This window comes from Candoia aspera, chromosome 3 (genome assembly GCF_035149785.1).
Source record: "Candoia aspera isolate rCanAsp1 chromosome 3, rCanAsp1.hap2, whole genome shotgun sequence".
Taxonomy (NCBI): Eukaryota; Metazoa; Chordata; class Lepidosauria; order Squamata; family Boidae; genus Candoia; species Candoia aspera.
In genome coordinates, this window is record NC_086155.1 from 75,818,503 (window position 1) to 75,840,628 (window position 22,126).

A 22,126-nucleotide genomic window follows, 5' to 3' on the forward strand; every position below is an offset into this window, starting at 1 on the left:
TTAAATGAGTCATTGTATGTGCAACAATATTGCTTTTTAGTTACTTCCATTTTATGATGTTTTCTGTACAAATATAGAGTTGGATCCAGGGGAGTATGCAAAGAGAATTGACAGAATGTAATTTTTTTCTCTAACTCCTCTTGCTCATAGAATCTCCCTGGAATGCCTATTTTGGGCATCAGGCACCCTGCTAAATAAATTGGGCTATTGCATGAAAGATTCAGACAGAAGAGTGGAACATTTTTCTCCCACTTGATTTTTGGGCTTCCCTTTCCCATGTCAGAGCCCTTTTTATGCAAAAGGATCCTTGATCATCAGAAGGTGGGGCAGAAGAAAAGCCACATCCCAAAAGTCTCTCTCCTTTACACTGAATCTACCACTATAATTAAATGTAAACGTTACATTAATAAAACATTTAGTTTTGAAGATTGAGATACAAAATTTCTATCAATTAAATTACTTTTAAAACAAACAAAAGAGATATGCTCCTAGCTGTCTGTCTAGAACTCTCTGCCTAGTATAGAATTAAGCTTTCTATTGTAAGGTGTTTACATTACATTATAGTGTGCTATAGGTATAAAGGCTGAATTAATCAACTTAACTGAATAGAGGAAAAATATACAAAAAAGTTCAGCAGTTTGCCAGTAAATCCAACAAGTTATTTTTGTTTCACATTATTAAAACTACACCCAATATCTTCTTTATTCGTGCATATATATTTTACTTGTATTTTTATCTCTTTGAATCTTGCATCTGTTTAGCAGCAATAACTTTTGGTGTAAAACATCTTAAGAAAAACTTACCTGTTGGGAATAGCCTCGAAATGTTGGATTAACTGCTTTAATTCCTTGAAACAAATTTGTGGGGACAACAGCCCCTGGCCTGGAACAAAAAACATTTAACTGCATTTACACTTCCTCAAATTGAATGGAATACTTCAGTTTATCAATGTTCAATTTAGCAATTCATGAATATTAAAGCTAGGAAATCAAGAATACTGTCCTATACCGCAATCATACACAGTCCAACAGGATTTAGTCCCATGTAAATATATATAGAATCTACTCTACTGATTAATGTGGTTCCACTGGTAGATAGTCAGAGCTGGATATTGCTTTTAAATAGTGAATCTCTGATCAAAATGCTTTACCATTCATTAAATCACAGTATTTATTACTGTTAACCCTAAGAAAATGAATAGGCAGCTACAGAAATAACTGCATTACTGCGAAATAAAATACTAATTCATATATTTAATAGTCTCCAGTTTAAGAACGAGTTCCGTTCGCAAGGTCTATCCTTAAGTCGAATTTGTAAGCCAAAACAGTATTTAGTTACATATTTAAAAGTATAACAGTATTATACTGTATAAGTAGTATTGTGTAATTAACTCAAACCATTGTGTATTTAACTTGAATCATGTGCTAATAAGCATTCTGATGGGGTGTTCCCTTCAGCAGAATTGGGGAATGGAAGATATCTTTCTGCCTGTAGAACCTCCCCCCCACCCCCCTCCAAAAGCTGACATCCTCAAATTATGCTAGATGATATCCCAACCCTCCAGATCAGATGTTGGTGGTATACCATGGAACTTGGGAAAGAAATTAGACAAAAATCCATTTATGAACAAAAATATGTAATGTAATTTTGGATTTCATTCTTAAGATTGTATGTAGTCATCCATATCCCTTCTTAAAAGTCAATGCAAACTTTGTGGATTTTCCTAGGAATTATCTTTTCCTTCAGTCTTGAAATCACTCCTTTGACATGGAAGTCAAGTTATCCTTGGATAGCTATGAGAAAATGCATTTTTCCCCTTCTAGTCATATTTTGAAAGTGACACACCTTATAAAAACCTTATTGTTATCACATTGTGCTTCCATTTTTTTCTTTAAACTACATTTGTATAAGTTCCAACTAATTCCCTGTGCAATGAAAGCAAATCTATGAACGTTTGGCAACTAAGAGCTAGTTGATGATGATGATGATGATAACTTATTAAATGTATATGTTACCTGAAAAAAAAAAGATTGTATGTAGTCCACTATTTGGATTGTATTCTCATAGGAAAAAATATAATACATGAGACTGATTTATAAAAACATTTATCAGAATGAAAGTAACGCCATACCTGCTTTTATGCCAGAGTTCTGTCATAAGTTTGTAGTAACTTCTGCAAATGGCTGGTTTTTTATCTGTCCTTGCTAAACTCCCACAGTCAAGGAAAAACTGTGTCAATGGGGGGCTGATAAGAAAAAAAAACCCTCTAGTATTTTGAAACAATGCTACATATATCCATGATCCTTCAATCTTAGAGAATTTAACTATCATATGAATTCTTTATCATTAAAAAAGGCATTTAATGTTCAATGTAGCCAATAATATTGTCCAATCCTTCCACCTCTTTTCAACATGCTAAGAGCAAATGCTCTTGTATGTCATAATCAATGACAAAAAGAAAGTTATTTTCACCGCTGCAACAGTCAATACCTGGCAGAACATCTGTTAGGACTTATATATAAATTGTTACTGGAATATGATTTAGAAACTGAGTAAGTTAAAGATTGCATGGTTAAAGAGATGTAGAATTTAAGCAGGGAAATTGATATATAATATGGGTGTATCAATAGAAGGTAAATTTTAAGGTTATTCTGAATATTACAGAATACTGGAAGAATTTTAACAGTGTATTACTTCAGGTGTGGACTGCCAAAATGGATAATTCATATTTTAAAAAACTAATGCAAATGACACAATCCTTTGTGATCCTCTTCTATCAATTGTTTTTCTGTTAAGTATCACTTTTCTGTTAAGTATCACTTATATTCCTACAAAGTATACTCAGTTGGCTTTACATATAATAACCAATGCTAGGATACTTTACACTTTCCACTAGAAATTATATTCAATCCCTTTACTAGACAACTGGCAGATGAAGTTTTGGGAGTATGCATCAATATTCAAAAAAAAAAATCATGCCTAAAAAGTAAGTCTGATAGTAACTTTCATTGGGAAACAATTCATGGACTGTAACTCTTCACATGGCCTTCTGCCACATGTAAAGTTGTTTTTTCAATGTAAGGTTTTAAAACACTAGATTTTAAGGTGGACTGCTCCAGATTAATTAGAAATTCTTGTTAAGCTTTATTATTTTGACTGTTAATTCCAGCCATTTTTATCAATTTCTGATCCATTTCAGTTCTTGAAGTGTTAAAACTATTGTATGATTATGTTTTTCCCAATCTAATATGACTTGTAAGAATAATTTTGTTAATATTTTGCAACTTCTTTGTGTAATTCTTACAGTTTTTAAGTCTTAAATATCTTGTTTCCTGGTCGAGCAAATCTTCAGAAGCTGGAATATTTACAGTTGGAAACTATTAAAATGCTCTAACATAGCTAATTATATAAGAATTTCCAGTATCACTTCCTTGATGTCAGTGTCACAACATTCTTTGACTGGTTTAACACACAAAATCAATCACAAACATCAGAAATTTCTTGCATTTAATTGCATTCTGGCTGCAAATCTATACATGCTTACCTGAGACTAAGCCTCATAAACTTAGTCAGGCTTGAACAGTCATGTAGAGAATTCCATTAATAACTGTATGAATGTATAAAAAGCTTAATGCTACTATATTTAACAGTGAATTTAGGGACTTTAGAAAGGAAGATATTATTGTTACCTGTCCATATAAAAGCATACGAATACTAATGACAGAGTGCAGAAACATCTGAATTGGATTCACCCACTGTTAGACATTAATCTTTTGTAAGTTGCCTTAAAATTACATGTGCCCACTTGGATGACTTCCTACAAGATGGAGAGATAGACTACAAAAAGAACTTGGTCCCAAATGGACACCATAGTGAAAGGCCAAATGAAATGTATCTATCTATTGAAGTCATTGCTTCGGATATCAACACTATCTTGATGAATACAATGATTAAATGATTTACCTTTACCCTTGGTTACTGATAAAAAATTCTGACTAATGGAAAGGAAAACATACACAGTTTTATATACAACATTTTTTTTTACCAATTTGAAAGAGCTTGTAAAGCTGCATTCATGTAACAGGTGTTTCCAATATTTCTCAAGCCTGTCAAACCTGTAAATAAGAAACATTGCTTAGCAAGCCCAAGAAAAAAGTTACAAAATTTACAGGATATAAATAATCCCTCATACTGTAGAAATTTAGAAGCAGCATTTTTGTAATATTTACAGAATTTCTGAGAACTCAGTAAGTTTATCCTGAAAGCAATGTTACTATTACGCTATTATACAGAAATCTGCATAGAATACAATGTGTGACATTGCGTTCCCATTTTTAGGCTATGTTCCAATAAGTAAAAAAAAATGTCCACCCATGGGAAGCCAATTCAGCCCAGCAACAGAACATTTTTCTTAAAAATGAATTAATTGTAATTAAAGTATTAATAACTTGTTCATTTAATAATATTCATGTGAATTACCCTACTGTATTACCTCTTGCCTTTAATTCATCTTCTTCATCAACCTGTACATCCAGGTCATCAAATGTTGCAATTAAAGGAATTTTCAGTGTTGGGATACTGGGTAATTTAATATCCTTAATGAAGATAAAAAAAGGCAAATCCTAAGCAGCATTCTTCAAAAACATTACTTTTTCTTTTTCCTAAAGCAGCCTATGAAGCTATTTACATCAATTTCCAGAGTATGTTTTCCATACAAAGCCAGAAGTCTAATGATGTATAAATATATTTCATTATTGAATAATTTAACTTAGCTAGAAGAAGCTCTCATGTAGGAACACAAATGTGCCACAACATATTGTTTGGCAATACAAATGGTTCCTTCTGCTGTAAGGAACACCAGGGTATTACAATTTAATGGCATAACAGCTTTGATACAACACGTTGAGATATTTCCCAGTTCTATCATCAGATGGCTTATTGTTTAAACAACTACTGTATACATAAATAATCACAGTCTATTCACAGAAAGAATAAAGACATGTGTGCTAGACAAAAAACATGCAGTAAGTGTGGTAGACAAAAAACATACAGTAAACTAGAAATATTTTTTTACTCTTAAGTATATTTCTACATAAGCAGTAAGTATACATAAATTATATTTTTCCATTATATTTCTCTCTTGTAATCTGCAAATTACTTAAAACTTAACATTAAAAGAATTAATTATTTAATACTCCCCCAAAAATCCTTAGCAAGGGGCTGTTTGGATCCAAAGCCCCAACACAACCATAACTTACACAAAAATTGATATATTACAATCTCAACTACAAATACTGATATGATATTTTGGTTTTCAAGAAAATCACCTAAGACCATTAAGAAGCACAAACATTTATAAGCACAATTCTTTTATAAAGAATTGGGCAGCCATATAAATATCTTTAATAAATAACAATAAAGGCATACATTTCTCATATTAAAGCTTCTTTTAAAATATTTTTCTACATACTACCAGACAGAAGAATAAAACTCCATTTTTTAAATTACAATATTACAAGTTCCAACAGGAACAGCAAGAATATACTACTGACAATGCTATCTCCCTATAAAATCCTAGTAGAAAATGTGCCTGATTACCTGTATGATAAGTTCTGGACCAGGGGAAGATAACCGTACATTTTGCAATGAAGAATGAGTTCTCAGCTTTCTATCCAGAAACACTTCTTTGCTACATGCGTAACACCAGACCCGAAGTGTTGTAAGATTAACTGTTAAACAGTGCTTTGTTTCCTGGAAAACAAAATAGTAAAGAATGAGATTTTGATTACAAGAAAGGCCAATATGAACACTGGTTACTCTGTTGCACTGTTACTGTATGTGTATGTATATACACATACTTTACATACACTCACAGAGTCTAAATCAATCCGCTGCAGCTTGAAGTCTTCTTCATTGAACATTATGGACTCTAATTGACCACACCGTGGTCCGTTGCTATTTGGTATATAGATTTTTTTTTTACTTCCCAGTCTAGAGTCTAAGAGAGTGACTGGCCCTAGATTAGCCAATTGGCTTCTTTGTCTAAGGGAGGACTAGAACCTGGGATTCCCTGCTCCTAGTATAGCACCTCACACACTGGCTCTCATTATTTACCTCTCATATATTTTATAGCTTGTACTTTATATAATCTTTAGCAGACCATGTACAAAAAAAACAGAAGGAGACAGATGGTTAAGTCCATATGTACTAAAAGGTGAATAGACACAGGTTCAAGGTAATACCATACTAAACAGAGTAATAAGAGTCAAATCACTAACCCTGTACAATTAGTATGCTAGTATTGATCCCAAGGAACAGTGCACTCCTTGTACAGATTAATATTGTTTCGGGTATGTATCCCTTGCTTCAAGACTCTTAAGGACTGTAAAGAATGCAGTTTTGCCTGTTCTTAATTGAAATGGTGTTTTGCAATCATTTCTTTTCCAATATCAAGTTTCTACATAAAGCCACCTTTAGCACTAACAAATAGTTTTGGAAGTTACAAAATTCAAATCACAATTTTCATTAAAATTTTATGAAACAAAAGCATTTTACTTCATTGCGTATCATGAGCACTAGTAGCTACTTACTTGGTTATAAAATTACTAACAAAAGCATCAAAATATTAGCAAACAATATGCAAGACAAATAGTAGTTTATGCTGAAAAGCAGCTTACAAAGATTCATTATTCTACCTGTTCCACGTTCATATTACTCACAAACAATTGTGTTGGCAGATTGCTAGGAAAGCCTTTGGCCCAGGGGAGATCAGAAAAGTCACACACCAAGCATTTCTATAAAAATAATTTTATTTACAGAAAGCAAAACATATTTAAAAGCTTCTGCATTCTTACAGGCTCTCAGTGAGAGCTGCTTAACTACACAGAAGGGAAACTGAAACTAAAACAAGTCCAGGCAAGTTCTTCCCCCCAGGTGCAAAAATTAACATCTGAAAAGGGGACAGTTGAATTCAACCTCTGCACCCGGCCAAAATGATTAGTTACCATAGTAACCTTAATCTGTAGTAGAAAACATATTAACGCTCCCCTTTTTATACTACAGAATAAGATGCAAACCAATTTGCTTTGTTAACTCTTTGTGTCTTGGTACAGCAAGAGGTTTGGTTAAAATATCAGCAATCATGTCTTTTGATTCACAATATTTCAACATTATTTCTCCTTTGCTTATCATATCTTTGATATATTGATATCTAATATTGATATGTTTTGTCCTATTTTTGCAGGCTTCAGATTTTGCCATTGCAATGCAAGCTTGATTATCCTCATAAACAGTTATAGGCTGGTTCACTTCCATGCCTATGTCTTTTAACAACTGTTTAAACCATACAACCTCATTACAGGTTTGTGTTAGAGAATAAAACTCTGCTTCTGCAGTGGAAAGAGCAACAAGTGTTTGCTTTCTAGAATGCCAGCCTAAGCTTGACCCAGCAAATTGAATTAAAATCCCAGAAGTGGATTTCCTGTCACTGACATCTGCTCCCCAGTCAGAATGGCAAAAGCCTGCAATTTCTCTGTTCCACAGGCATTTAGCTTCAGGCAATAATTCTTTGTTCCTTGCAAATACCTCATTAACCTCTTCAATGCTGCTTTTCCAGTAGATGTAGGCTTCTCTACCTGTCTACTTAAAATGGCCACAGAATTTGAGATATCTGGGCGAGAGTGATTTGCAATGTACAGTAAACTTCCAATTACAGATCTGTATTTTTCTGCCTCAGTTGAGTTTCTCCTATATCTTTCTGAAAATCTGTTATCGGAGTAGAGACTGGTTTACAGTCTTGCATATTACAATCCTCTAGGAGCTTTTGAATTTTACTACGTTGGTTCAACAGAAAGCTACCATCCTTCTCCCTGTGTATTTCCAAACCTAGGTAATTTGTTACAGTTCCAAGGCTTTTTAATGTGAAATGGCTTTTCATGCAGGCTTCAAAATCAAGCCTTTGTTTTTCTGTTGATGTGAACAGCAGCAAATCATCAACATACATGCACAGATACAGCCTTGTTTTTCTTCATATATACACATGGATCTGCTTTTCCTTTTTCAAAACCAAAATTCTGCAGTTTTTCATCTAATTTTTGGTTCCAGGATCTAGCAGCTTGTTTTAACCTATAGATTGACTTCTGCAGTTCACAGACTAGATTCTCCCCTTTTTCATAGCCAGGGGGTTGCTGCATGTATAATTTGTGGTCTAAATCACCATAGAGACATGCAGTTTGAATGTAATAGTGGTGAACTGACATTCCTTTGAGTGCAGCAATTTTTAACAGTAATCTAATTGATTCACCTTTAGTAACTGGTGCAAAAGTCTTGTCAAAGTCTAAATCTTTCCTTTGAGTGAACCCTTTTGCAACCAACCTTTATATTTTTGGATTTTGCCATCAGCATCCCTTTTCAGAAAACCCACCTACCACCTAGACAGCGTTCATTAGAAGGTAGATTTACCAGTTTCCATGTTTTATTTTCTTTCAAGGATGCTAACTCCTGTTGCATGGCAGAATGCCAATTTTGTGCAATCTCAGGTGGTAAAGCATTCACTTGTTCTAAAGACTCAGGTTCTGTGAATATGTGAAAAGCCTTTACTGTTTCAGCCTGAAAACGTGATGGAGGAATGCCTTTATTACTCCTCTGAGATCTGCGAGGTAATACAGGGCTTAAATTTTGACTCCTATCACTTTCCTGAGAAGCATCTGTCTCATCAGACAGATCTTCAGTTTGCTTTTCTGGTTTAATGTCCTCATCAGGCAAAAGATCACCATCAGCAAGTCCTTGCTGTTCTCTTGTGGTGGTCAGATCAACTGGAGAGCTAGAATTTAATCTCCCCCAGTTTTGTTCAGCAAAAGAAGCGCTTTTGCTAATTATTAATTTCTCTCCCATTATGAACCTGTAGCTCCTTTGGCTTTGTTCATAGCCAACAAAGATGGCTTTCTTTGTTGTGGGGCCTCCTTTCCTTCTCTGTTGTTTTGGAATATGAACCCAAGCAGTGCTACCAAACACTCTAAGATGGTTTACCTTTGGTTTCACACCATAAAACAAATGGAATGGAGTGTCCTGAATCACAGAGTTGTACAATCTGTTTTGTACATAACAGGCAGTAGATATTGCCTCTCCCCAATACTTAAAAGATAAATGTGAATCTTTAAGCATGCATTCCATCGCATTTTGCAAGGTTCTGTCCTTTCTTTCAGCAACACCATTTTGCTGAGGGGTGTAAGGGTTAGAAAGAATTTGTTCTATCCCCTTTTCTGCTAGGAACCTTCTGAATTTGTGAGAAAGGTACTCTCCTCCTCTATCACATTGGAGTGCGGATACAGGCCTAGGGAATTTTCCATTTGCCCATGTCACAAAACCTTTAAATTTCTCAAATGCCTCATCTTTATGTTTTAAGATGTAGATAAATGTGTATCTTGAGAAATCATCAATGATGGTCATTGCATACCTTGCTTGTCCAAGACTTGGGGCAAAAGGACCAATAATGTCAGAGTGTACGATTTCCAAAGGTCTAGTTGTAACTCTGTCACTGTGCTTACTCACAGGAGCTTTTAGTGTTTTGCATTCTTTGCAAAGTACACAGTGTAAGTATTTATCACAGGGTTTTATCTTTAGGTCAGCACACAGCTGTGGCATTTGTGCTATATATTTGAAATTAGCATGACCAAATCTCCTGTGCATCAGGTGTACACATTGGTCATGATATGGAGTGTTGCCAACTGCAGCCTTGCAGCTTGGCTTCCTTGCATTTTGCACAATGTACAAGGAGTCTTTTAATATACCAGTAGCACGCAATTTCCCATTTTTACTATCTCACAACCATTTTTCTTAAATGTTATGACATACCCTGTTGCAGCCAATTGTGCCACAGATTAAAGATTTGATTGTAAATTTGGCACATACAACACACCTTTTACAGTTTCTCCTAAGCAGGATAAATACAAGTCACCTTGTCCCATAATTTTGGTCACAGACCCATCAGCCAAAGATACACTTTGTCTTTCAGTTTTAGACAGTGACACAAAAGAGCTCTTACAATTACATAAATGACAATTGGCCCCAGAATCTAACACCCATACATCAGAATTACCCTTCTCAGCAACCTGTGCAATTTGGGTTGTCTGAAGAGCCTTCTTCTGTGTTGCCCTTGTGTTCTTCTCTGTCTTTCTACTCTTGGGTCTCAAGGCACAGTCTTTCTGCAAATGTCCAGCTGAACCACAAGTGAAGCATCGCTGGTGGGCTAGCGCTGTGGCCTCACCTTCCTTTCCCTTCTTTTTCCTTGTTCTCTGGTACTGCAGCTTTCCAGAAGAGATGGGGGGGATCTTTCCTCTCTCTTCTCCCATTCCGCGAGTAAGCGCTGTGTAACATACGATGGGGTGAGGTCTGCTTCAGGCATAGCCTCCAGGGTACAAATCAGTGTGTCCCACGTTTCATTCAGTGAGGACAGGAGGATATAGGATTTTGTGAGAGGTGTAAATTCCATTCCTCTCTCCTGCAACTCAACAAACAGCTGCTGAATATAATGCAGGTGCTCAGGAAGGCTATCTCCTTCTGCAAGGTAGGCTTTGTACAGCTTTTTTGTCAGGGTAACTTTACTCCCTGCTGTTGCCTTTACATACAAGTCTCTCAAAGCATCCCAAAGTTGCTTTGCAGACTGCATACCTCGCACGTGGACTAGCTGGTTGTCCTCAACTCCCAGGATAATGGTGGCTCTAGCCCGCTCATCCTGTCTCAGCCATTCAGCACTGGGATTTTGGGGGGTTTGCTCACCAATTGGCAGCCAAAGATTCTCTCTGCAAAGATACATCTCCATCTTCAGGGCCCAATTCAAATAGTTGGTCTCTGATAGGCACTCCAGAGGCATCGCTGAGGGCTGGGAGGTAGCTATGGCTTCTTCCTTCTTTTGCAAGTCACCTCAGCTGGCTTCTTTGTCCTGTAGACCGGCAGTTGCTGGAAAATCTTCAGGTGGCTCCAAAGAATATCTTCACAGGTCTTTGCTACCTGCCTTTAAATTGTGCATGAGGTGTGGAGCTGATCTCTCTATTCTCTCTGGGTTTTACTGGGCTGTTTACTGGGCCCATAACCTGTTGGCAGATTGCTAGGAAAGCCTTTGGCCCAGGAGAGATCAGAAAAGTCACACACCAGGCTTTTCTATAAAAATAATTTTATTTACAGAAAGCAAATCATATTAAAAAGCTGCTGCATTCTTACAGGCTCTCAGTGAGAGCTGCTTAACTCTCTACATGCCTACACAGAAGGGAAACAAACTAAAACAAGTCCAGGCAAGTTGTTCCCCCCAGGTGCAAAAATTAACAATTGAGAAGGGGACAATTAAATTCAACCTCTTCACCTGGCCAAAATGATTAGTTACCATAGTAACCTTAATCTGTAGTAGAAAACATATTAACAAATTGTTCAAAATTAACCTTATATCAATATCAGTTTAGATGACTATGGATTTAACTAGCCTTTCTTGAACAGCTAAATAATTCGGGTAGCCAATTAATTTTAACTTCAAGATAGCCTTCATTTCCTTAGTTTGTTTAATATTTTCATATATATTTATACGCTTGTTTTCAATGTCTTTTTTGCTTATTGAATTCTTCTCAGAAAAGTAGGATATAAATGTATTGAATAAATTATACATGAAATCAAGGGATTCTAGCCTAAAGCTATTCAAATTTCTATCAATCATGTATATTAATAAATTATCACTAGACAAATGTAGCAGGACTCAGGCACAGAACACCAAGAAATTCTGAACCGTGAAGATTGTGTAAACTGTCAAAAGTTAAATATACGCAAACATACCTCTGAATGTATGGTGCTATGATCTATATGTGACTCCCCACAACCAACATAGGAACATCTATTCTGTCAAACAAAACAAAGTAAACATTAACAAGATGCAATCTTCTACAGTAGGTGAACAACTGAACTCACTGCAAGTTTCACAGAAATTTGAGCAGTTTGTTTTCTTAACTCACAGCTACCTAGTATCACCTTAAAAATAGAACAGTGATTGTGCCAAGGGAAGGCTCTGAAGAGGCATGGTGAATAGGATTGTGGAAAAGGACTGATGGAAAGGAACAAAATGGTCATACTTGATATTAACAGATCTGTTATGCATCCTTTTGGAGCCATTTAAATGAATTCACAGCAAAGCATTTTCTACTCAGGCTTGCATAACTAATTATCCATGCTAAAGCTACAAGAAATACAAAAGCAGAAGTTCCCTTCAACCACTATGTAAAGAAACTTCTATACTGATAAAAGGGTTTGTACTTATTTTAGAAGCAAAATTAAAAATGTACACCCTACAAATTATTTCTTCTCCCTTTCTAATAAACCAGCTGTTTATTTTATTTTTAGGTTCAGTACAGTATCATACAGAAACTACAATTGTCATTGCTGGGGAAAATTTCTGTGATAAAAATGAATGTCTTGCCTAGAATGATGTTTTAGCTTCAGACAATATCTGTTTTGACAACTGATGCACCATTTAAACAGTGGCAGAAGGATATGTCTAAATTTGTGTGGCAGGGGAAAAATGAGTTAAATACTGTATAAGGTGTTACAAGATGCAAAGGAAAGAGGAGGATCAGGTCTACCTGATTTGAAATTGTATTTTGCAGCTTGCTGTTTGGTTTGGATGAAAGAGTGCGTGCTGCTGAGAAATAGAAGGCTCTTGGAATTAGAAGGACACAACCTGAGATCCGGGTGGCATGGTTATTTGTGGTACAATAAAGTCAAGGTTAATGTGGATTTTAAAAATCATTATGTTAGACGTGCCATACTGAGAATACGGAATAGACACAAACCCAGGTTGTGCCTGAAAACACCTTTGTGGCTCTCAGTACAACAAGCATTTTATAGACAAGAAATAATAGGCAAACACAAATGGCTAACCTATCATGAGATACCAGAATTTTGCCAAGGGGAATAAAAGTTAAATTCAAGAGAATAACTGTTGTCAGGGGAATATAATTGCCAATGGTTTTCTTATTTACAATTATTAGAAAGATTTAAAGTAGACAGAAGAGTTTATGGTTTTGAACATTGTAAGACTGAGTTTGAAACAGAATTGTGTACAAATGATGAACACGTAATTGCTAAAATATATAAACTTCTGAAATTTGAAACAGAAAAAGTGAAAGAATGTATGATAAAGTGGCTGAAAATTTTGGTTATAATATACAGATGGAACAATGGGAAAATATGTGGTTGAAAGGATTGAAATTTACATTATGTTATAATCTTTAAGAGTAATTTTATAAAATGATGTACCATTGGTATATGTCACTGGAGAAATTGTCTAGAATGTATAAAGGCACTTCAAATTCCTGTGGAAATGTGAACAAGAAGGGACATTTTATCAAGCTTGGTGGACATGTAAAAAAGCTAGAAAATTTTGGATTCAAATACATACACTAATTCAGAGGACGTTAAAGATTAATATACAATTGAGACCAGTGGTTTTTCTTTTGGGACTGATGGACAATCAGTTAGAAAAAAGTCATGGAACTTTGTTTTTGTATATGTAACTGCAGCAAGATTATTGTATGGACAAAGATGGAAAGGTCTGGCAGTACCTGCAATGGAGGAATGGTAGGTGAAGATGATGGAAATTGCTGAGATGGCCAAACTGACTTCTTTGATTAGAGAAAAGACAACAGCTACGTTTATTGCTGACTAGAAACCCCTTATGGACTTTTTGCGTAAAACAGAAAAAAATGAACTTATGATTTATGGTTTTGATGATTAGACCAGATAAATTATAGAAATTTTATATGTTGTAATTTTAAAGAAAGAAGTAAATTTATAATTGTACTTATAACTGCTGTAAAGAAGATTGGAAGCCACTTCTTTGTCTCTTTTTTCTTCCTTTTCTATTTTTCTTTTATTCTTTTACCTTCCTTGCACTTTTAGCTTTCTATTTTTTTATTTTCTTCTTCGTACTTTATATTAGTTTGTATTAGCTTTTATCTTCCTTTTTAAAACTTTTAATAAAACAATATTAAAAAGTACAGTATCATACAGTCAATTATGCATCTCTTAGAGCTATTATTCTTTTCAGTGGTTGCTTAAATCATATTTTATCATATGCACATTTATTTATAAATTCAATTTCTAAGGCAACCTATTCACCAATTACTCTTTTATGGTGCAAACCTTAACCTTAACCCCATAATTGGTGAAGGTGAAAGGTCATGTCATGAGTACTGATGGCGAGCAGGAAGGGGCCTCTATCCAGGGGGGAAAACGCATGCGTAGTACTGAGGAATTAAGCAGCCATTCAAAGAGACACAGATCAGACCCGCCTTAACTTTTGGGGTTTATCTGTCTGGGTTTTTCCCATGCTTCTTCAGTTTGTTAGGATTCTGTCTTATGTAGCAGTAATAAACACTAGAGACCTACTCCTCGTCTCAGCATGATTTCTGACTGTTAGGACAGGTCCCCTGTGTAAGCACTGAGTCATGTCTGACCCGTTGGGGGGATGCCGCTTTTGCGACGTTCTCTTGGCAGACTAAAGCAAGGTGGCTTGCCATTGCCTTCCCCCAGTCATCACCTTCCCCAGCAAGCTGGGTGCTCATTTTACCGACCTCAGAAGGATGGCAGGCTGAGTCGACCTGAGCCAGCTACCCGAGAATCCAGCTTCCGCTGGTACTGAACCCCACTCGGGAGAGTTTCAGTTGCAATACTGCTGCCTACCACTCTGCGCCACACAAGGCTAACCCCATAATTACTTGAGCCTAAATATGTATCATAAAAAAGGTTTCATAACATTAGGTATTAAGGTTTAATAACTACCAATGCTTCTTAAATGCAATTTAATGTATCTATAAGCAAAGAAAAAGCTATGACTATAATAACATAGAATACCTAAGTGATACACACATGGTTAATATTACAGCAGTTTTTAAAATTGTCCTATCTCACTGGAAAGCTCTGCTATGCAACTAAATAGCCATTACACTGACATTTTTTTGCTGAATTTAAATAAAAACATACATAAAGAATGAAATGCAACAACTTATTGGAGTTGTTTCAAATTCTTACTACAATGCTGAATTATTATAAGGCAGCATATATGTACGTTACACTAAATACTTCTGATTAACACATAATTCGAAGTTAAAATATAAAGTGGCCTTTCAGTAAGAATATGCAGGCACATTTTAAAATGTTTTTTCATTTGCCATTACATTTACATTTATTTAGGAAAGTGCTTTTTCACAAAAGAAACTTTACAAAACTGGGACATAATATGGATCTGCTAAAATCATCTTAAAAATATTATCTGAAACATGTTCTTCACAAAAGAAAAAGCATAGGGTACTTAGTATACATTTCACTCAACATTTCAAATAGAAATGGAATGTTGATCTGCAAGTTACAGATGAAATTAAAATGTAACGTGGTTCTGCTGTTAGAGCATTCAAGTTGATTGCCAGCTTTCCAAATTCTAAGCACAGCTCAAAAATGAATTTGAAATGTAGCCTTCATTAAGGGAACAATATACAATTTGCTTATAAACACAGCTTCCAAAAATTTCAAGTAATCCCAGTTCTGACTAGAGATCAATAAAAGTAATCAGTAAATAAATATTGGTTGCAGTGTTAATACCTGGCAAAAAGTTGCACTTTCAGAAAGAGAAAATCTTAGTCACTGCACATTATATATGCTAATTCTGCTTACCTCTAAGCATGCCCAGAGATTTGGTCCTTTTACTTTGCAGTCTTGACATGTCCCCTATTAAAAACAACAAGGTAATAAACAACAAGTTAATAAAATTAGCTAATACAGAACAAAAAAAGAGAGAAATCCTACCATAACAATGGAAATACTTAATATTTTATTCCATATCAACTTAAGAAAATTTGTTATTTTAAAATAGATGCTTATTTTGATTTTCAAGTAGTGGCATGCACAAGCTGTAATTCTAAAAAATATTACGATTAACATTTTTGGATTCAAAATTTCATATTCTCAAGTGGAGAATATAGGTGTCATGTATTTATGGGCTGAAGGTAATATACATTTCATGTATATTTTCTCCACTTAATGAAGTAGGTAAAACCTCATGACTTCTTTCCAATCATTAATTTAATAAGACATGATAATTACTGTAACAGCTAACACACACTGACTTTAAATACAGTTTGACAAAGATGAGAATTTAAGAATGAAGCAAAGATTAAACGAACAAAGACATCACTAAACAGAAACTCACATGAGATTTGTGTATCAAGTCTTCTTTGGTTATCTCACCAACAGATTCTAGATGTGAGCAATCATTGCTTTGCTGTGGCATTTTAACAGCAGTCATATTCAAGTATCTATAAACAGTATCTACATATTGAAAACAAAATACTATTATAGTATTATAAGATGTAATTGGTGCAAGAAACAATATACAACAAAGTTTTATTAAAAATGAAACTAGATTATGTAATCTTATATAATTTATATTAACTTTACAGAATGAATATAAAATAATAATAAAAAAAGAATGGGAGGTATGAAGATTAGAACTATGAAAAGCATTGAAAAGGGGCACACCATAAAGCATGTTAGTATAAATGAATCACTGCTCCATGTATGGCTGCTTCATAAGCTGTCATCAGCCTTATGTGCATGTGTGTCCTAGCAAAAGTACTTTTGTGCACGGACACATATTGGGAACAACTTTCAAAGCAGCTGTGTCAGTCTTCCAGAGGATATGGCTACTGTAATGCTTTCAGAAGGGATGCTTTGGTTATGATAATAAGCCTTGCAAAGATCCCCTTTCAAATACTTTGCCTTGGATTACATATCTATCTAAGAAATGTTTCTGATATACAATAAAAATAAAGCAAATGCTTGTTTTACAATACAGATCAAAGGACTTTTTTCTTTACAACATCCTAGTACTTGCTATCAGATCTAAAACAAATCTGAAAAACACTTTATAAGGAAAACAGTGAATACGCTCTATGTAATACAACATAGGCACTGATTCCAAATCATGATGCCGCCAAAATGATGAAACATGCATTATGATATCACAATGCAAACTTCACCTTAACTTGCACCATGACATTGCAGACCAGCATGTAAAGGTCAGAGTTTGCGTTGTAATGTACTGTATATTTCATCATTTGTTCCTCCCCTACGTGGATGACTATGTAATACAATATTTATTTTTCACATTTCTATGTAAATGTTGATTCCTTTCATATTTTGTAGAACTCACAACCTAATACAAAATATTGAATGCTAATAGTGTAATCCTATAACATTAGTGCCATGCTACTCATAACGAATGGAAAGACTTTTGCTTTTAGGACTTAGAACACACTTGCCTTTTTTTTTAAGATCAGGAGATGAGAGTTTTATCACTAGAAGGTTAGCCAGGTTTAAATTATTTTAACCTTCATGACAGTTCTTGAACGTTTATGTAACAGTTGAATATATTCTACAGCTTCACCTATCCCATCTCCTTACTACAACCTCAGAATTGTTTTTTTTTTAATTGCAATATTGCAGATCAATAGACTGTTAGAAAAAATATTTTCTCCCTTTGGTTGGAATGTTAAACAAGTTTTATTGTTCAAAAAATAGGCCCAGGTTAATCTTGCATTTACGTTACAATTTACATTGTTCTTCTCAATTACAGGCAGCTGAGCTAAAAGACACGATGAGAAGCTATTTCCTTTATTTTTCAATGTTTTTTATAGTGGTTGTACTTCACAACAAAACAACAGTATTATGTAACAAAGAACAGACAGTCAATTTTCAATTAAGGTAGACAACTAATATGTTGCTGGTGCATTATTGAGGTGCTGGGCTAGAAACCAGGAGACTGTGAGTTCTAGTCCCACCTTAGGCATGAAAGGTGGCTGGGTAACCTTGGGCCAGTCATTCTCTCTCAGCCCAACTCACCTCACAGGGTTGTTCTTGTGGGGAGAATAGGAGGAGGAAGGAGTATTAGGTATGTTTGCTGCCTTGAGTTATTTATAAAAATAATAAAAGGCAGGATAGAATGAATGAATGAATGAATGAATGAATGAATGAATGAATGAATGAATGAATGGCTTCCACCTGGCTACTGCGGCCAGCATTTTACCAGTAAAGTTGCTCAGATTCTCCATATTCTTGACTCCATGTGGGCAGAGTTCTTGGTGCAACCAGGGCACCGTTTTACCCTATTATTTATTATTCCTTTTGGTCTATGAATTTCAAGGAAGAGGCTAAGGTGCTAACTAGGTTATCTCCTGCCACCTGTTCTTTGGACTTCTGCAAGTCCTGGCTATTGTGGGGAGTGGGCGGAGAATGGGTGGATCTAAGAAATTGTCAATATCTTCTTGCAAGAGGAGGAGTTACCAACAGTTTTGAAGGAGGGTGGTGTGCCCCCTTGTAAAAAGGCCATTCCCAGATCCAGGGAGTTTAGATAACTATTGTCCATTTTCCAACCTCCCTTTTTAGGGAAGGTTGTTGAGACAGTGGTGGCAGACCAACTTCATAGTACCCTAGAAGTTGATTATTTGGACCCTTTTCAATTAGGGTTCAGACCTGAATATGTGTAATGGTACGTGGGAAAGACCTTGGGAGACTGGGCAAAGAGATGCTGCCAAGGGTACAGTCAGAAAAGAGACAGCATAGCCCGCAACTGGATAGTGGGAGGGGCAAGAGGCTCAGAAGAGACCCTCCCTAGTTTCTCAGGCTGTAAAGGAGACCATGGGGAGGACTGTATTTTCAGACTTGCAAGAGTCTGTCAGCTTTACAATAAAGTAGAATTAGCTCATCTGGTTGTAATTCCTATCTGGTTTACCCCACAAGGTTGACAATATTGCCCATTGGCTGCTGGGTATAATCTAATAAGCTGGTGTTAACATATAAAGGCCTTTATGGCTTGGCACGTGGAGGACTACCTCCTGCACCTGGAATTGACCAGACTCACTGGATTTTTTGGAAAGAAACTACTCATAGTCCCACACTTCCAAGACATGACGGGGATAGGGTATGAAGTTAGAAGATGCTGCTTTTCTGTAGCAGTGCTGATGCTTTGGAATAACCTCCTAATGGAGATCAGGCTGATCCCCATTTTGTTAAACCTTCAGGAAAATGTTTAAAAATTGAGTTATTTCAGAAGACATTCTTTTAGTTTAAGAACTGCACCATCTTTTATTTCTTTCTGTTTTCTCATGTGTTGTTAATGTTATTTTTATTTCTGGGGCTTTATGATGTTCTATTTTAGTTGCACCATGGATGCTGTCAATTTTTTTTTACTATGGAAGCTGCTGATAGTCATTAGATTGGGGCAGGATATAATGTTAATAAATAAATATCATCATGCTCCTAAGTGAGTCCACACCAAAGACAGCAAACTGTTGATAACTTGTAAACTCAACGGTTTCTAATTTACCCCTTTACCTCCCAAAGCTGTGGCCAGGGGGACCCTGCCCAGATGCACTAGTGTGCCAGTCATGGCTTTATTTGGGCAGAAGGATCTGCCTATAGTGGTTCACACCCTCATCACCATGCACATTGACTAGTACAACATGCTCTATACAGGGCTACCTTTAAATACCACCCTGAAGTTTCAGTTGGTGCAAAATGCAGTGGCCTGGTGATTGCTGGTGGGCACGTATTACACTATTTTGTGGACCCTGCATTGGCTTTCTATTTTCATTCAAGTAAAATTTAAAGTGCTGGTTTTAATCTATAAAGCCCTTTATGGTTTGTCATTGGGTTACATTTGGGACCGCATCTCCACTGGAATCAGCCCAACCATTTTGATCATGCAGGGAAAAGCAGCTAGCTGTCTTCCATTTTTGGGAGGTCAGAGGGGCAAGACCCAGAGGTATCATGGCCCTCTGGAATGCTCTCCCACAAGTGCATTTGGCCCCAGCTTTGGTCGCCTTCTAGAAGCATTGCAGAATGGAGCTGTTCCAGAGGGCATTTGGGGGCTGACACCAGATGCTATCTGGAATGTAGGTGTATTTATTTTTATTGTTTTATTTTTAATTTTTGCTATTATTGTTCTTTATATCGTGAATGTCCAAGAGTCTATATACAATTGCAGCAAGAAATAAATAAAACGAATAACTACAATTAGACACCTAATAACACAGTCTATGGTACAACAGATGGTTTCAATATCACTTTACTGACCAATTCTTCCTATATTTAACCAAACTATATTTATCCTTTCCTTTTTTTCAAAACTATTTCCTCTAACAGACTGGAAAAATGAATACATTCAAGATGAGGGTAATTTGTAAATCTTTTCAAGAATCATTTTCACAGCTTTTTAAAAAACATGTAGATAAGCCTATTTAAATATGTTCAGAAATATATTTATAAGAAAGGACCCCATTGTGCAATACTAATTTTATCTTTCAAAAAAACAAAAACAGAACCAACAGCTGAGATAAGTAAGTTTAAGGTGGATTCAGGAAAAATATTTTCTGATGACTGCTGCCCAATCTATTTAACTTCTATTTTTTTTCCTATTCTTATCCAAGAGTTCAGTATCATAAAGAAACAATTTCACAACTACAACTCAGCTCATTATATGCCTAACCAACTGTGTTAAGTCAAAGCATTTCAAGATATAAAATTATCCAAAGCAGTAACATTAAGTTTAATGCTATAATCTACTTTATGCTACCTGGATTTTGATTTCATTCTTGGGGAATTAAAAAAAAAAAGCAGGTATGCTGTTCTGCAGTGTATTCTGCTGATTGATCTTTTTGCAGTAAAACTGCTGTCCCAGCATTACTGCAAGCTGCAGTTGAGTTTTCATCCATCCCTATATTTAACTGTGTTCTGCATTACAAAATAGATTTCCCAATTGTTTATTAAATGAAATAGCAGCATTAAATGGAGCAATACGCTGACAGAAATTTAATCCCCTTCTCTCTCTTTCCTCACCAACAAATGTATTTTTTATCCCACAGGTTTGAGATGCCTGTACTTCCTTTTTTCCAGGTTAGCAGAGATACAAACACACTTTCCATTACAATAGCACAATCTTATAAAACAGAACATGTGCTCATATTTTCATTCCCTGAAGCCTTGCACCTATTCTTCCTGTATGAAACAATAAATGGCTCAGTGTACCTTTGAGCTTCATAAATTAAGCATTATATCTCCTTTTAGGGGGAGATGGGAGGTGATAGAAATGTGAATAATAAATAAATAAAATAAATTATTCAGCTACATTATGGCTTCCAAAAATAACTTCTCTTTGGACCTACGGCCAGAATACCCCCTTTAGAATTGATTTTCTAAACTCGGAAAAATGTCTGGGTTAGGGGGAAAGCTTCCCCCAAGGAGAAGCCTCTTTCCCTTTAGAGATTCAGAGGCTGAATCGAGGAACGGACTCTGCACATGTTCAGAGACTGCAGTCAGCTTCAAGAGGACCGGCCTCATACATCTTAGATCTAAAAAGCAGTCCTGAACTAGATTCCGGACTTGAGCTGTGGGTCAGAGAAAGAGAGAAAAGGCTGGGATGAGCCTAAAACGTGCTTCCTGAAGGAAGAAAACGGATTTCTCACCGGCAGCAGCAGGTAAACTCGTCCCCCGAATAAGCCCCTCAATATCCTGAGGTCAAGGAGCGGAATTTCATCCGAAAACCTCCAGGTTTTCCTCACATCCTTAACGGTCTCTCCACCACAAAACCATCGCTGCTGCTGCTGCTTTCTCCTCCTCCTCCTCTTCGTCCTCCTCCTCACCTGTGTCCTAAGGTCAATCCAGGAAAATTAAACGTGTCCCCCACCGCTGAAAGAGAGAGGAGGAGACGCCTCAGCTTTCTTCTCTTTCACCCCTTTTTCTAGCGGGCTCCCGAACGCCGGCGCCGCTTCAGCTCGCCTGTGCCCCGCAACAAAGATGGCGCCGCTGGCCTTCCTGTGGCTCGAGGGGGCTGGAATAGAAAGCGAGCGCGCCCAAAGCAAAGATGGCGGCACTGGAATTCCTCCGCCGGCGCACCGCCCCGATGGTGACAGGAACACTGGAGGGGAGCGCCTGCGCCTAGAGCTGACGGTGGGAATCGCTGATACCCTTGTGCAAGGAACGGAGGAAGCTAGCTTCGAAAGGCCGGCCTTTCAGTAAACCAGTTCTGAGAAAGGTTTAC

At 36.3% G+C, this 22,126-nt stretch overlaps 1 protein-coding gene across 2 annotated transcripts in view; it reads right to left on the reverse strand.

The window, feature by feature from the left end:
- USP33 (ubiquitin specific peptidase 33) overlaps positions 1–22,126 on the reverse strand; it is a 38,976-nt gene extending 16,850 nt beyond the window's left edge. For both annotated transcript variants that reach the window (XM_063298151.1, XM_063298150.1), the window contains exons 1-9: positions 21,552–22,126; positions 16,241–16,346; positions 15,706–15,759; positions 11,818–11,880; positions 5,599–5,751; positions 4,493–4,595; positions 4,046–4,115; positions 2,132–2,245; positions 804–882 (exon numbers count right to left, since the gene is read on the reverse strand). In XM_063298151.1, coding sequence (XP_063154221.1) covers positions 804–882; positions 2,132–2,245; positions 4,046–4,115; positions 4,493–4,595; positions 5,599–5,751; positions 11,818–11,880; positions 15,706–15,759; positions 16,241–16,336 — 732 coding nt within the window. In that variant the 5' untranslated portion in view covers positions 16,337–16,346; positions 21,552–22,126. The remainder of the gene's footprint in view (positions 1–803; positions 883–2,131; positions 2,246–4,045; positions 4,116–4,492; positions 4,596–5,598; positions 5,752–11,817; positions 11,881–15,705; positions 15,760–16,240; positions 16,347–21,551) is intronic.